Source organism: Salmo salar, chromosome 13 (genome assembly GCF_965601325.2).
Source record: "Salmo salar chromosome 13, fSalSal1, whole genome shotgun sequence".
NCBI lineage: Eukaryota > Metazoa > Chordata > Actinopteri > Salmoniformes > Salmonidae > Salmo > Salmo salar.
Genome location: NC_138303.1, coordinates 107,679,954 through 107,697,659, shown reverse-complemented (window position 1 = coordinate 107,697,659; position 17,706 = coordinate 107,679,954). Strand labels below are relative to the sequence as shown.

The 17,706-nt window shown below is 44.6% G+C and overlaps 1 protein-coding gene across 5 annotated transcripts in view; it reads right to left on the bottom strand.

Moving 5' to 3' along the window:
- Positions 1-730: 730 nt before the first annotated feature.
- arhgap24 (Rho GTPase activating protein 24) overlaps positions 731-17,706 on the bottom strand; it is a 225,493-nt gene continuing 208,517 nt past the window's right edge. For 4 of the 5 annotated variants that reach the window (XM_014138900.3, XM_014138903.3, XM_014138904.3 and 1 more), the window contains 7 exons: positions 12,086-12,218; positions 9,629-9,702; positions 9,323-9,444; positions 8,947-9,059; positions 8,292-8,646; positions 6,559-7,273; positions 731-2,293 (listed from right to left, as the gene is read on the bottom strand). In XM_014138900.3, coding sequence (XP_013994375.1) covers positions 2,050-2,293; positions 6,559-7,273; positions 8,292-8,646; positions 8,947-9,059; positions 9,323-9,444; positions 9,629-9,702; positions 12,086-12,218 — 1,756 coding nt within the window. In that variant the 3' untranslated portion in view covers positions 731-2,049. The remainder of the gene's footprint in view (positions 2,294-6,558; positions 7,274-8,291; positions 8,647-8,946; positions 9,060-9,322; positions 9,445-9,628; positions 9,703-12,085; positions 12,219-17,706) is intronic. The other variant, XM_014138902.3, reaches the window with a different exon arrangement.

The window sequence follows — 17,706 nt, the reverse complement described above, 5'->3', positions numbered from 1 at the left end:
ACCATGAGGTCTCTACTCCACAGGGTTCAGGTCTCTACTCCACAGGGTCCAGGGCTGCTGTAGACTGAATCTATACCACTATAAACAGTTATAGTCTCTGTTATATGTGTTCATATACAATGTTGAAAATGGCCATATTATACAGTCTACCCATGCCAGGAGTGCTTGAGAAACCAGCACAGAGAAACTCTATTTCTACAAGCCTCTTGACATTGTGATACTCCCCAAGAACTACTGTAGGTAGAGCAACCCCTGATCTACAGTGCCCATTAATACACAGAATCATCACAACCCCTGATCTACAGTACCCATTAATACACAGAATCATCACAACCCCTGATCTACAACGCCCATTAATACACAGAATCATCACAACCCCTGATCTACAGTGCCCATTAATACACAGAATCATCACAACCCCTGATCTACAGCGCCCATTAATACACAGAATCATCACAACCCCTGATCTACAGTGCCCATTAATACACAGAATCATCACCACCCCTGATCTACAGCGCCCATTAATACACAGAATCATCACAACCCCCTGATCTACACCGCCCATTAATACACAGAATCATCACAACTACAGTACTCTTCTTTTTTCTTTTCAGTCTTGGATCAAACATCCTAAAACAAGTGATGTGTCTTATTACCAATGTGTGTACAGTTTCAGTTTAGGATAAATATCAACCATAGATGAACATTCAATGTTGAAACCATTACTAACCAGACTTGTATTTAGGTTTAATACAATCTACAAAATATGATTCATTTGAAGCCAGAACATTCCTATCTGAAAAATGTCTTAAAGCTACAGTAACAGACAAACAAAGCAAAGTGTCTATAAAAACATGTACATGTTCTGTCTCTTCTTCTTTGGGATGAATGAAATGGCTCCGTAGCAAAAAGCCACAAGTTATATTAACTTGAATATAGACACAGGAAACTAAATCTGCGTACATAAAGTAATTCAGTACCACCATGTTGAAAATAAAATATATGTTCAACAAAAAGCATTGATATCAAATGGAAATGTCACAAATGGATACGTAGTTATGTTGTTTAAATATACCAGACAAACATACAAATATTTTTGTAACATTTTTTTTTTTTTTTTTACACATACATAACTTTTCTTCAGCATTGTTTTTCCTTTATATACACAAGCAGATACATGATAATATGGAACAGGGTTGATTATATACTTGATTGGATCTTGAAGGAAAATGGGGAAGAAGAATGGTTTTATGGGTAGTGTAGTCTTTCAGTAGTCCATGTATAGACTGGGTATAGTCTGTGTCAGGCAGATAACCAGCCGCCTGACGTCTTCAGTAATATTGCCACAGTCAGTCAGCATGGTTGAGGTCCAGCGGCATGCACCCTGTCCCACTACACACTGAACCCATAAGTCTCTTGCTTTCAGACGGTATTGTCTCTCTCAATGTTTTTTCTACTCCTTAGTACAGGGTTACCCAAACTCAGTCCTGGGGACCACACGTGCACGTTTTGGTTTTTGCCATCAAAAGTTGATGATTAGTTCATTATTTGAATCAGCTGTGTAGTGCTAGGGCAAAAACCAAAATCTGTGCCACATGGGTCCAAAGGACCAAGTTTGGGAAACCCTGCCTTAGTACATACTCCCATCGCCTCTCACTAGATTAAAATGTCACAGTCCACTCTACACTGCCACACCCCCTCTCACTAGATTAAAATGGTACAGTCCACTCTGCACTGCCGCACCCCCTCTCACTAGATTAAAATGGCACAGTCCACTCTGCACTGCCACACCCCCTCTCACTAGATTAAAATGGCACATTCCACCGTGTACTGTGACACTCCCTCGCACTAGATTCAGGTGGTACACTCTGTCAAAGTGTCACCTTAGTACATTCTCACACTTTCTTTCACCCCCCAGGTGGTACACACCCCCCCCTCACAAGATCCAGACGGTAATGTCACTTTCAATATGTCTCCAAGTCATTGTCAAGTCCCACCCCCTCTCATTCGATTAAAATGGCACAGTCCACCCTGCACTGCCACAACCCCTCACTGGATCCAGATGGTATTGGCCCGGCTGGGCCGGCGCGGGTCGTCGGTCAGATCTCCGAAGGTAGAGAAGAACTGTTCCATCTCTTTCTGCAGCATCTCGTTCCTCTTCTCTGCATCATCCTTGGCTCGCTCTGCGTTACGAAACTTGATCTCCACCATGGTGACCTTCTTCTTCTCCTGGTTCAGCTCCTCGTGAAGAGTCCCCATCTCAGTCTCCAACTCTAGGTTACTGTGCTCCAGGCTGCAGAGACGAGAGCAGTTAGTTTAGAAGGAGGACGAAGTTAATTAAAGTGGCAATCCAGTCTCTTTTTCACCTCATTTAACACCCGATTTACTTAACAAAAGGCACATCTTAATAGGTGGTCCAGGTAAGTCATGACATAACACAATGCCTCAGGAGGTTGAAGAAATTTGGCTTGTCACCCAAAACCCTGACAAACTTTTACAGATGCACAATCGAGAGCATCCTGTCGGGCTGTATCACCACCTGGTACGGCAACTGCACTGCCCTCAACCGCAAGGCTCTCCAGAGGGTGGTGCAGTCTGCACAACGCATCACCGGGTGCAAACTACCTGCCCTCCAGGACACCTACACCACCCGATGTCACAGGAAGGCCAAAAAGACCCTCAAGGACATCAACCACTCGAGCCACTGCCTGTTCACCCCGCTATCATCCAGAAGGCGAGGTCAGTACAGGTGCATCAAAGCTGGGACCGAGAGGCTGAAAAACAGCTTCTATCTCAAGGCCATCAGACTGTTAAACAGCATCACTAACTCAGAGAGGCTGCTGCCTACATTGAGACCCAATCACTGGCCACTTAAATAAATGGATCACTGGTCACTTTATACAATGCCACTCTAAATAATGCCACTTTAATAATGTTTACATATCTTACATTACTCATATCACATGTATATACTGTATTTTACACCATCTATTGCACCTTGCCTATGCCGCTCTGTCATCGCTCATCCTTATACTTACATGTACATATTCTCATTCACCCCTTCAGATTTGTGTGTATTAGGTAGTTGTTGGGGAATTGTTAAGATTACTTGTTAGATATTACTGCACTGTTGGAAGTAGAAGAACAAGCATTTCGCTACACTCGCATTAACATCTGCTAACCATGTGTATGTGACAAATAACATTTGATTTTATTTTATTTTGATTTGCCTTTTATGCTCGCTTCAAGGCAAGCAACACTTAAGCATGCAGGATACCACCAGCTGTTCCGGACGACTCTGTGATCACGCTCTCTGTACCCGATGTGAGCAAGACCTTTAAACAGGTCAATATTCACAAAGCCGCGGGGCCAGACGGATTACCAGGACGTGCACTCAAAGCATCCGCGGACCAACTGTCAAGTGTCTTCACTGACATTTTCAACCTCTCCCTGACTGAGTCTGTAATACCTACATGTTTCAAACAGACCACCATAGTCCCTGTGGCCAAGAAAACGAAGGTAACCTGCCTAAATGATTATCACCCGTAACACTCACGTCGGTAGCCATAAAGTGCTTTGAAAGGCTGGTCATGACTCACATCAAGACCATCATGCCCAGAAACGCTAGACACACTCCAATTCGCATACCACCCCAACAGCTCTACAGATGACGCAACCTCAATCGCACTCCACACTGCCCTTTCCCACTTGAACAAAAGGAACACCCATGTGAAAATGCTGTACATTGACTACAGCTCAGCGTTCAACACCATAGTACTCACAAAGCTCATCACTAAGCTAAGGACCCTGGGACTAAACACCTCCCTCTGCAACTGGATCCTGGACTTCCTGACGGGCCGGCCCCAGGTGATAAGGGTAGGCAACAACAACAATGAGGGTAGGCAACAACTGCCACGCTGATCCTCAACACTGGGGCCTCTCACGAGTGCGTGCTTAGTCCCCTCCTGTACTCTCTGTTCACCCACAACTGCGTGGCCAAGCACGACTCCAACACCATCATGAAGTTTGTTGACGACACAACAGTGGTAGGCCTGATCACCGACAATGATGAGACAGTCTATAGAGAGGAGGTCAGAGAGCTGGCAGTGTGGTGCCAGGACAACAACCTCTCCCTCAATGTGAGCAAGACAAAGGAGCTGATTGTGGCTATAGGAAAAGGGGGGCCGAACAGGCCCCATTAACATCGATGGGGCTGAAGTGGAGCGGGTTGAGAGTTTCAAGTTCCTTGGTGTCTACTTCACCAACAAACTATCATGGTCCAAACACACCAGTCCAAACACACCAAGGCAATTGTGAAGAAGGCACAACAACACCTTTTCCCCCTCAGGAGACTGAAAATATTTTGCATGGGTCCCCAGTTCTACAGCTGCACCATCGAGAGCATCCTGACCGGTTGCATCACCGCCTGGTATGACAACTGCTCGGCATCTGACCGTAAGGCGCTACAGAGGGTAGTGCATACGGCCCAGTACAACACTGGGGTCAAGCCTCCTGCCAACCAGGACCTATATACTAGGCGGTGTCAGAGGAAGGCTCCAGTCACCCAAATCATAGACTGTTCTTTCTGCTACCGCACTGCAAGCGGTCTAGGACCAAAAGGCTCCTTAACAGTTTCTACCCCCAAGCCATGACGGAAAGACACTGGAGCAACGAACCGCCCTTGCTGTCTCTGCCTGGCCAGTTCCCCTCTCTCCACTGGGATTCTCTGCCTCAAACCCTATTACAGGGGCTGAGTCACTGGCTTACTGGTGCTCTTCCATGCCGTCCCTAGGAGGGGTGCATCACTTGAGTGGGTTGAGTCACTGACGTGGTCTTCCTGTCTGGGTTGGCGCCCCTCCTTGGGTTGTGCCGTGGAGGAGATCTTTGTGGGCTATACTCGGCCTTGTCTCAGGATGGTAAGTTGGTGGTTGAAGGCATCCCTCTAGTGGTGTGGGGGCTGTGCTTTGGCAAAGTGGGTGGGGTTATATCCTGCCTGTTTGGCCCTGTCCGGGGGTATCGTCGGACAGGGCCACAGTGTCTCCTGACCCCTCCTGTCTCAGCCTCCAGTATTTATGCTGCAGTAGTTTATGTGTCGGGGGGCTAGGGTCAGTCTGTCACATCTGGAGTATTTCTCCTGCCTTATCTGGTGTCCTGTGTGAATTTAAGTATGCTCTCTCTAATTCTCTCTCACTTTCTCTCTCTCTCTCTCTCAGAGGACCTGAGCCCTAGGACCATGCCTCAGGACTACCTGGCCTGATGACTCCTTGCTGTCCCCAGTCTACCTGGTCATGTTGCTGTTCCAGTTTCAACTGTTCTGCCTGCGGCTATGGAACCCTGACCTGTTCACCAGACGTGCTACCTGTCCCAGACCTGCTGTTTTCAACTGTCTAGAGACAGCAGGAGCGGTAGAGATATTCTGAATGATCGGCTATGAAAAGCCAACTGACATTTAGTGCTGAGGTGCTGACTTGTTGCACCCTCTACCACCACTGCTTATTATTATCTGACCCTGCTGGTCATTTATGAACATTTGAACATCTTGGCCATATTATAATCTCAACCCTGCACAGCCAGAAGAGGACTGGCCACCCCTCATAGCCTGGTTCCACTCTAGGTTTCTACCTAGGTTCCGGCCTTTCTAGGGAGTTTTTCCTAGCCACTGTGCTTCTACACCTGCATTGCTTGCTGTTTGGGGTTTTAGGCTGGGTTTCCGTAAAGCACTTTGTGACATCAGCTGATGTAAGAAGGGCTTTATAAATACATTTGATTGATGACTGCTGAACAATTAATCAAATGGCCACCCGGACTATTAACATTGACCCTCCTACCCACTGCTGCTACTCGCTGTTTATTATCTATGCATAGTCACTTTGCAAATTACCTCGACTAACCTGTACCCCCGCATATTGACTCGGTACCGGTATATAACCTCGTTATTGTTATGTAATTTTCTTGTGTTACTTCTTTTTATTTTTTTACTTTAGTTAATTTAGTAAATATTTTCTTAACTCTATTTCTTGAACAGCATTGTTGGTTAATTAAGGGCTTGTAAGTAAGCATTTCACGGTAAGGTCTACAGTACACCTGTTCGGTGTAGTCCTTTATTTCGGAGTATGTGACAAATAACATTGTATTTTATTTGATCATGGATTCCCATTAGACCAATTCCTTGAATGCCCTACTCGTTGAAGTTTGCAGTCTAAAAAAAACAATTTTGCTCATAACATTTTTTTTCTTCTCTTTAGTGTGTTTACTGTATTTATACTGGGATATCGCTTTCAACAGGAGGACACCTTTAAGCTCTTCCTTAAATCTCTAAAACAGTCTTCTCTTCATCTCATTCCCTTCATCTGCACTGATTGTAAAATACTTGGCTGGCTTTCACCTTGTCCGTTCTTTCAGATCAGTGCAATGAAAGAGAAGAGGCGAGAAAAACAATGAAGAAAGATCCTCTGTCTGCAGAAAGAGCTTGTTAAGATATGCATGAACTGTCCTCAAATTAAATAAATGTCTATCTCAGTTTTATTATAATGACACAGTAGAAGGTAGTGGTGCTACCTTGTTATCCTGGCCTCGTACTCTGTCTTCTGCTTCTGCATCTCCTGTTTCAGGCTGGCCACCAGGCTGTGTAGAGCACTGTGACTACTGGGTCCTTTATTGACAGGGAACGTCTCACTGTTATCACTGCTGCTGGTGGCTCCACTACCCCTCCCTCCACTACCTCCACCACCGTTCCTCCGCTCCCCCTCCACGTCCCCCCCTGGCTGGGGCTGCTCATCGAGGGAAGACAGCCCCCTAGGTCCATCCAGCAGCAGCAGGGGGTCCTGGTAGTGGCCCAGCCCACCGTAGAAGTCCTGTTCTGGGCAGGTGGTGGTGGAGGAACGGCAGGACGTGGAGTTGTCTGGAAGAGAGATCTCACAGGAGGAGGTGGACCAGGTAGCACTGTCCACACTCTGCTTGTCCTCACAGCTAGAGCTGAGACACGGCTGTTGTTGATTCTGTAACTGTTGTTGTTGTTGTTGCTGGACGTTGTCATAGGTGGAGAGCCGGTTCTGGGCCACCGTCTGCTCCCCACAGTCCCGAGACTTGCTGTCTCGTAAGGTGACCGGGTAGCCATTGGGCACCCACAGACCATTACGCCCATTCAGGGTACCGTTCACCACGTCGGTACTTGACACGCCCATGCGGACACCTCCATTAGGGACCCCGCTGGTGCCCATCTTGGTGCCCGATCCCTTCAGGGTGCGCCGGACCTGGAGGCCGCTGATGCCTCCTATTAATAAAAATAACAACAATACATTTTATGTGTCTTTCAGGACTGTCATTGTCCAAGACACATTTCCCCATGGGGACAATAAGGTATATCCTATAATATATACTCAAGGACACCTTACATTGGAAGTGCAGTCAAATAAAAGTACAACTAAAATCAAAACCTAGTGCAATTAAAATCAGAACCTAGTGCAATTAAAATCCAAATCTAGTGCAATTAAAATCAGAACCTAGTGCAATTAAAATCTAAATTTAGTGCAATTAAAATCAGAACCTAGTGCAATTAAAATCAGAACCTAGTGCAATTAAAATCAGAACCTAGTGCAATTAAAATCAGAACCTAGTGCAATTCAAATCAAAACCTAGTGCAATTCAAATCAAAACCTAGTGCAATTCAAATCAAAACCCAATGCAATTCAAATCAAAACCCAATGCAATTCAGATCAAAACCTAGTGCAATTCAAATCAAAACCCAATGCAATTCAAATCAAAACCTAGTGCAATTCAAATCAAAACCTAGTGCAATTCAAATCAAAACCCAATGCAATTCAAATCAAAACCTAGTGCAATTCAAATCAAAACCTAGTGCAATTCAAATCAAAACCTACTGCAATTCAAATCAAAACCCAATGCAATTCAAATCAAAACCTAGTGCAATTCAAATCAAAACCTAGTGCAATTCAAATCAAAACCTACTGCAATTCAAATCAAAACCCAATGCAATTCAAATCAAAACCTAGTGCAATTCAAATCAAAACCTAGTGCAATTCAAATCAAAACCTACTGCAATTCAAATCAAAACCTACTGCAATTCAAATCAAAACCTACTGCAATTCAAATCAAAACCTAGTGCAATTCAAATCAAAACCTACTGCAATTCAAATCAAAACCTAGTGCAATTCAAATCAAAACCTACTGCAATTCAAATCAAAACCTAGTGCAATTCAAATCAAAACCTAGTGCAATTCAAATCAAAACCTAGTGCAATTCAAATCTGACAGAACAGAGCAGATAGTAACCTGTGTTACCGGGCAGAGTCTGGCTCTTCTCCTGGTTGGCTGCGTCTCCAGAGGGGGAACAACTAAACGAGCCGTTGGTGACCACGCCGCTGCCCTTGGAGACCGCCGGGTTCTTCTTAACGGTTAACGGCGGGCTGCGGGCCAGGTCAAAGCGCCCGGTAACATGGCCATTAAGTGGGCTGGCTGAGCGAGGAGAACCGGAGCCGTTGTTGTCTAACGTTACCGGGGGCTGGCGGTGAGGCGACTCGGGGGTCTCCCAAGAACACTGTTTCACCCTCTGCTGGGGTATTTGGGTATTGTTGTTCTGTTCTGTAGTCTGTACCGTCGGCACAATCTGGGTCAGCCTCTTCTGGACCTACAGGATAATAATATATTACACTTAGTGCAGTGGGTACATTTGAGTATATGGAAAAGGTGGGATTCGGGCAGCTTTCACTTAAGAACCCAAAGTCTTAACCATTAGACCAAGAAGGAACCTTATGGGCCAAGGCTGACAATTGGGTTTACAAGTCCCAGGGCTACTAATCACTAGAGCGGGATTCCGAATTCCCCTCCACTACTGTTTGAACCCACAACCTTGGTGTTGCTAGCTAGCTAGTACCAGGCTTTTAATACCATGCTTGGGCTCGTACCCACGAGCTCGTACACCACCCACCTCGTTGTTGTTATTGACCAGCTCCAGTGTCTTGGGACTGTCCTCGTCTCTAGGGAACAACACGTCGTGACGACCAATCAGAACAGACATCAGCTGCTGCACTAGCACTGTACCTGAGAACACCAGAAAGGTTACATGTCTTCACAGGTCCATACGCATCAGAATACTGTATACTCACAGTGTCGTAGGCCTAGAAGGACAATGGTGTCAAATGACTAAATATTTAATTAATTATTGAGATCATGTATGCCGTTCTTTCCACTTAAAAAGTTACATTTTTCCATCGAAATGCACTTTATTTAACCAGGTAGGTTCTCTTTTACAATTGCAACCTGAAAAGCCACAGACATAAAGATGAGCTAGAAAATAAACTCACCTTCCATGATTGCTACGGGGTCTTCAATCTTTGGCCGTAGTATATTTGGACCAAAGACCGTGGCCAGGTTCTGGACACTCATTTTATTCACACCTGAATAGGACTGGACTTCATCTAAAAATCTGTAGGTGAAACACAATTAACATCCCAGTTAGCTTTTTAATGATAGTTAAATACTGTGGAACAACAAAGTCACCAACACTAGAAACTTTGCAGGTCAGTCTATGAAAAATTATACTGGTCTTCACAGTAATACAGTGATACTGTAATATAATAATACACAATAATGCAGTGATACTACTCTACCTGCATATGTACTGCAGCAGATTGTAGTTGACTGGAGGTAGACATTCCACTTGTCTTTTCAGTTCCTTCATTCCCTGGGGAGAGAATAAACAAGTTGTACCTAATGTACATCCTAATGTACTATAGAAGTAGGGTACTAGGGGGGTAAGTAGCCCCCTGGGGTAACAGCCCCCCCCACCCCCCGTAATTCACATTAAGACCACAAGATGTCACCAAATTATTTTCCCAACACTTTCCATGGCTGCCACTGTTCTCACTCAACAAAAAATGTCCACTGTGTCATCAAAAACTTTTGGATATTTCAACAAAATGATTTCGTTGTAAGTTGATCTAATTTTTTCAAATTTTTCTTTCAAACAATTCAAAGAAAAGCAGGGTGGGAATATGAGATATAGAATGAGAAAAATGTGCTGCTTCTTCAGTTCAATCTGTTGGTCATGCTCAGGACTTTGATTGTGTTTGCTGTGAAATGACCTATGGGTCATGGGTTGACTGGTTGACTGGCTGTGGGTTTTACATTTACATTTTAGTCATTTAGCAGACACTCTTATCCAGAGAGACTTACAGTAATGAATGCATACATTTTTTTTTGTACTGGCCCCCCGTGGGAATCGAACCCACACCATGCTGGCGTTGCAAACACCATGCGCTAGCAACTGAGCCACAGGGAAGAGGTACGATAGCTAGCCTATAGGTCACACTGGAGTTAGATTCACAAATGGGCATGCAAGCACGCACGTACATACGCAAACACACACACAGCTCAGCCCAGGTAAGACACACACACAGCTCAGCCCAGGTAAGACACACACACAGCTCAGCCCAGCTAAGACACACACACAGCTCAGCCCAGCTAAGACACACACACAGCTCAGCCCAGGTAAGACACACACACAGCTCAGCCCAGGTAAGACACACACACAGCTCAGCCCAGCTAAGACACATACACAGCTCAGCCCAGCTAAGACACACACACAGCTCAGACCAGGTAAGACACATACACAGCTCAGCCCAGCTAAGACACAGACACAGCTCAGCCCAGCTAAGACACAGACACAGCTCAGCTCAGCCCAGGTAAGACACATACACAGCTCAGCCCAGCTAAGACACACACACAGCTCAGCCCAGGTAAGACACATACACAGCTCAGCCCAGCTAAGACACACACACAGCTCAGCCCAGGTAAGACACATACACAGCTCAGCCCAGCTAAGACACACACACAGCTCAGCCCAGGTAAGACACACACACACAGCTCAGCCCAGCTAAGACACATACACAGCTCAGCCCAGGTAAGACACACACACAGCTCAGCCCAGCTAAGACACATACACAGCTCAGCCCAGGTAAGACACACACACAGCTCAGCCCAGCTAAGACACATACACAGCTCAGCCCAGGTAAGACACACACACAGCTCAGCCCAGCTAAGACACATACACAGCTCAGCCCAGGTAAGACACACACACAGCTCAGCCCAGCTAAGACACATACACAGCTCAGCCCAGGTAAGACACACACACAGCTCAGCCCAGCTAAGACACATACACAGCTCAGCCCAGGTAAGACACACACACAGCTCAGCCCAGCTAAGACACATACACAGCTCAGCCCAGCTAAGACACATACACAGCTCAGCCCAGGTAAGACACACACACAGCTCAGCCCAGCTAAGACACATACACAGCTCAGCCCAGCTAAGACACATACACAGCTCAGCCCAGCTAAGACACACACACACAGCTCAGCCCAGCTAAGACACACACACACACACAGCTCAGCCCAGCTAAGACACACACACACAGCTCAGCCCAGCTAAGACACACACACAGCTCAGCCCAGCTAAGACACACACACAGCTCAGCCCAGCTAAGACACACAGACACAGCTCAGCCCAGCTAAGACACACACACACAGCTCAGCCCAGCTAAGACACACACACACACACACAGCTCAGCCCAGCTAAGACACACAGACACAGCTCAGCCCAGCTAAGACACACAGACACAGCTCAGCCCAGCTAACACACATACACACACAGCTCAGCCCAGCTAAGACACACACACACACAGCTCAGCCCAGCTAAGACACATACACAGCTCAGCCCAGCTAAGACACATACACAGCTCAGCCCAGCTAAGACACACACACAGCTCAGCCCAGCTAAGACACACACACACAGCTCAGCCCAGCTAAGACACATACCAAGTTGCTGAATGAAAGATGAAAACAAACAGGATTGGAGAGTGACTGAGGGGAGTTGAGGACTGATACCCCCATAAAGCAGCAAGTCTTGTAGTGTGAGAGAAGATTCATCTGATATGAATGGTTAACGGCACCCTATTAATACTTTTGACATGACCCATAGGCTCTGGTCCAAAGTAGTGCCCTACGCAGTAAAGTGAATAGGAAGCCATTTCAGATACAACTTAAATCTTAGACCCAGGAAGTACTTACAGATTCCTCGTCCTTGCTGAGCAGTTTGGTGCAGGAGAGGAACTCATCAAACTTGGAGAAGGGGATGACTGGTTCTGGTAGCTCTCTGAGATACAGCTTTAGTAGAGAGGCTACTGTATGAACATCTGTATTACTGCAGAGAGAGGAAGGAGAGGTAGAGAGGGAGAGGAGAGGGATGAGAGAGAGGAGAAAGTGAGAGGGTGAAATAGAGAGAAATAGCGAGCGTAAGATGGAGGCAGAGAGGGAGAGGAGAGGGGGAGGGACAGAGATGAAGGCAGAGAGGGAGAGGTGAGGGTGAGGGACAGAGATGAGGCAGAGAGAGAGAGGAGAGGGTGAGGGACAGAGATGAAGACAGAGAGAGGAGAGGAGGGAGAGGGGTAGAGAGAGAGGAGAGGGGGAGGGGGGAGAGAGAGGAGAGGGGGAGGGGGGAGAGAGAGAGAGAGGAGAGGGGGGAGAGGGGTAGAGAGAGTAAGATGAAGCACCTTTAAACGAAGAAGACATAAACACAGATCAATGTATGGAGGAGGCAATGAGGGAGTGAAAGGAGAGAGGGATGGCGGGAGGGTGGAATGATGGATGTACAGTGCCCTCCACTAATATTGCCACCCTTGGTAAATATGAGCAAAACAGGCTCATAATATATTTATTGTTTATCCTCTTGGTCTTTCTTTCAAAATATTCACACAAATCTAACTTTGAATGAAAGTAAAATAATTGAAAGAAAAAAATACATTCTTAACATAAAACAAATATTTTTCTAAAATATCAATAATTTGTGCCTCCCTTTGCCAAGATAACAGCTGAGTCTTCTATAATGCGTAATGAGGTTGGAGAACACATGGTAAGGGATCTGAGACCATTCCTCCATACAGAATCTCTCCAGCTCCTTCAGATTCCCAGGTCCTAGCTTGTGGACTCTCCTCTTCAGCTCATCCCACAGGTTTTCTATGGGGTTTAGGTCAAGGGGACTGGGATGGCCATGGCAAAACCTTGATTCTGTGGGCAGTGAACAGTTTTTGTATTGATTTTGAGGTGTGCTTTGGTTCATTGTCCTGCTGGAAGATCCAACCAAGGCCCAGTTTAAGCTTCCAAGTAGAGGCAGTCAGGTTTTGATTTAACATCTGCTGGTACGTGATGGAGTCCATGATACTATGTATCCTAACTAGTTGTCCAGGGCCTTTGGAAGAAAAACAGCCCCACAACATCAACGACCACCACCATACTTCACAGTGGGGATGAGGTACTTTTCTGCATATCTATCTTTCTGTCTACACCAAACCCACCTCTGGTGTTTGTTTCCATAAAGCTCTATTTTGGTCTCATCTGACCATAGAACCCAGTCCCATTGAAATTTCCAGTAACGTTTGGCAAACTGTAGGCACTTACTTGAGTTTGTTGTTTGATGTCAGCAAAGGCAACCCTCCCAAACAACTTGTGGTTATGTATGTGGCATCTGGTCGCAGTTTTGGAGATTCAACAATTCTCCATCTGTGATCCTTGTAGATATTTTGGCCACTCGAACCATCCTCCTCACTGTGGGTGGGGTCAATATAGACCCACGTCCTCTTCTAGGCTGATTGTTAACATCTCCTGTTGCTTTAAACTTCTTCATTATTGCCCTGATAGTGGAAATGGGCATTTTCAACCGTTGAGCTGTTTTCTTATAGCCATTTCCTTATTTGTGCAGTTCAACAACGTTTTGTCGCACATCATTACTGTAATCTCGGATCTTTCCCATAGTGATGGATAACTATGGGAACTTGGCCTGTGTGCCACCTCATTAGACTCCAGTGAAACAGGAAGTCATGGCTTATCACTTAAGTATTCCAAATCACTCAGGTGAACTTAAAAACGTAAAATATGAATGGGAATATACTTCAGTTAGATTTTACTCATAAGAATTTCTAGGGACGCCAATAATTGTGGCACATGTTTTGGAGAAAAATATTTATTTCACATTTCTTTTTTTCAATCATTTTACTTCAATTAAAGGTTAGATTTTTGTGAATATTTAGAATGAAAGACCAAGAGGATAAACAGCAGATATATTTTTTTTACAGACCGTTTTGCTCATATTTATCAAGTGTGCCAATATAAGTGGAGGGCACTGTACGATGTAGTGCATAAATAAAGTGTGACAGCAACCTGATCCCAAATCAGGTTACTGTGGGTGGTGGTGTGTGGTGGGAGAGGGGACCATCTCTCACATGCCTCTATCATCTCTGAGTTATGGAAGGTGTCACCATCCTGATACACACATCCCTCTCTGCAACATCCCACACAGTAGGGGTTCTATGACAACCTCTCTCTCTCTCTCTGTCTCTCTCTCTCTGTCTCTCTCTCTCTCTGTCTCCTCTCTCTCTCTCTCTCTCTCTCTCTCTCTCTCTCTCTCTCTCTGTGTCTCTCTCTCTCTCTGTGTCTCTCTCTGTGTCTGTCTCTCTCTGTGTCTGTCTCTCTCTCTGTGTCTCTCTCTGTGTGTCTGTCTGTCTGTCTGTCTGTCTGTCTGTCTGTCTGTCTGTCTGTCTGTCTGTCTGTCTGTCTGTCTGTCTGTCTGTCTGTCTGTCTTGTCTGTCTGTCTGTCTTGTCTGTCTTGTCTGTCTGTCTGTCTGTCTGTCTGTCTGTCTGTCTGTCTGTCTGTCTGTCTGTCTGTCTGTCTGTCTGTCTGTCTGTCTGTCTGTCTGTCTGTCTCCCCCCAGGTCTCACCCACCAGAACAGGAGCTGTTTCCAATTAGCAGTTCTAACTCAGTGTTATAGTTAAGGAGTTCATGTTAAAACAGTCCCAATGATCACCTCTATGCCAGTGTTCTCTTTTCGCCTGCCCTGAGTCGCAATGGAAGAATTCTGAGTTAGAATACTACAGGAGGACTGTCAGTGTCAGAATGTAATGTCATTCTGTGTTAGAATACTACAGGAGGACTGTCAGTGTCAGAATGTAATGTCATTCTGTGTTAGAATACTACAGGAGGACTGTCAGTGTCAGAATGTAATGTCATTCTGAGTTAGAATACTACAGGAGGACTGTCAGTGTCAGAATGTAATGTCATTCTGTGTTAGAATACTACAGGAGGACTGTCAGTGTCAGAATGTAATGTCATTCTGAGTTAGAATACTACAGGAGGACTGTCAGTGTCAGAATGTAATGTCATTCTGTGTTAGAATACTACAGGAGGACTGTCAGTGTCAGAATGTAATCAGCACCTTACAGTCACACTCTATGAGACACCATATCCCTCTCTTTCCCTTCCACCCTTTCGACCTATTTCTCTCCCTTCTTACCTCCCTCGCTTTCCCTCCCTCTCTCCCTCTTGCATTTTTAATACTCCTGCAAGTTTCCTACTGACATCAATGGATGATTTACACTGAAGTCTGAGTTGTGCACACTTATCTCGACTCTGAATCGGCCTCTACACTGTAAAACCCGGATAAGTTCTGGCTACTCAAACATTTTGAGGAAACAGATTTCCTAAAAAGAATATGTAGTTAAGAAAGTTAAATAGCTCAAGTGAGCAGCACTAACTTCATATGAGTAAAACAAATGCAGTTTTTTTGAGTAAGGTATAGATAGTAGAGTTGCAGAATTCCATTAACTTGCCCCCCCCCCAAAAAAATATCCAGTAATCTTTCAAACAGGACTTCTGGAAAACCTAGGAAATTTACCAGAATTTTGCAGCCCTAACTGTGAATCACATTACTCTGGCTTGCAAAGTGATGTGTAATCCGATTGGAATCCAGCCAGCATTAGATTATCCAGCAGTTGAAATGTGTATTCACCTGCAACCTGTATTCAAATCAGTGGAAGGAACCTACTTAAGCCATTTAAACTGGAACAACCATTTCAGTAATGGGTGCCAAAATTCAATAATTGGATTAGTTTAGAAGAAAAATTGTTATCTTTGTCTTGCATAACTTTTGATCAATGAATCACTCAATGTACACTCAATGTACATGCAAAAACACAGATATTAAAAACTATTCCAAAATTTCGACCTGCAGTAGAGCATGCTGGGAAAAAAAATTGTTGGTGTGACTTCTCATTTAGTTTTAAACAGCTAACCTATCTGAGAACTCATATAGGTAATATGACTGAAATGCATATCAACAGACAGAGTTGTCAGTATTCTGTAGGACCATGGTAAAAGTCTTTACAGATAGAGTTGTCAGTATTCTGTAGGACCATGGTAAAAGTCATTACAGAGCTGTCAGTATTCTGTAGGCCCATGGTAAAAGTCTTTACAGATAGAGCTGTAAGTATTCTGTAGGACCATGGTAAAAGTCTTTACAGAGCTGTCAGTATTCTGTAGGACCATGGTAAAAGTCATTACAGATAGAGCTGTCAGTATTCTGTAGGACCATGGTAAAAGTCATTACAGACAGAGCTGTTAGTATTCTGTAGGACCATGGTAAAAGTCATTACAGAGCTGTCAGTATTCTGTAGGCCCATGGTAAAAGTCTTTACAGATAGAGCTGTCAGTATTCTGTAGGACCATGGTAAAAGTCTTTACAGAGCTGTCAGTATTCTGTAGGACCATGGTAAAAGTCATTACAGAGCTGTCAGTATTATGTAGGACCATGGTAAAAGTCATTACAGACAGAGCTGTCAGTATTCTGTAGGACCATGGTAAAAGTCATTACAGAGTTGTCAGTATTCTGTAGGACCATGGTAAAAGTCATTACAGAGCTGTCAGTATTCTGTAGGACCATGGTAAAAGTCATTACAGAGCTGTCAGTATTCTGTAGGACCATGGTAAAAGTCATTACAGATAGAGCTGTCAGTATTCTGTAGGACCATGGTAAAAGTCCTTACAGAGCTGTCAGTATTATGTAGGACCATGGTAAAAGTCATTACAGAGCTGTCAGTATTCTGTAGGACAATGGTAAAAGTCATTACAGAGCTGTCAGTATTCTGTAGGACCATGGTAAAAGTCATTACAGAGCTGTCAGTATTCTGTAGGACCATGGTAAAAGTCATTACAGATAGAGCTGTCAGTATTCTGTAGGACCATGGTAAAAGTCATTACAGATAGAGCTGTCAGTATTCTGTAGGACCATGGTAAAAGTCCTTACAGAGATGTCAGTATTCTCTAGGACCATGGTAAAAGTCATTACAGATAGAGATGTCAGTATTCTCTAGGACCATGGTAAAAGTCTTTACAGATAGAGCTGTCAGTATTCTGTAGGACCATGGTAAAAGTCATTACAGATAGAGCTGTAAGTATTCTGTAGGACCATGGAAAAAGTCATTACAGAGCTGTCAGTATTCTGTAGGACCATGGTAAAAGTCATTACAGATAGAGCTGTCAGTATTCTGTAGGACCATGGTAAAAGTCATTACAGACAGAGCTGTCAGTATTCTGTAGGACCATGGTAAAAGTGATTACAGAGTTGTCAGTATTCTGTAGGACCATGGTAAAAGTCATTACAGATAGAGTTGTCAGTATTCTGTAGGACCATGGTAAAAGTCTTTACAGATAGAGCTGTCAGTATTCTGTAGGACCATGGTAAAAGTCATTACAGATAGAGCTGTAAGTATTCTGTAGGACCATGGTAAAAGTCATTACAGAGCTGTCAGTATTCTGTAGGACCATGGTAAAAGTCATTACAGATAGAGCTGTCAGTATTCT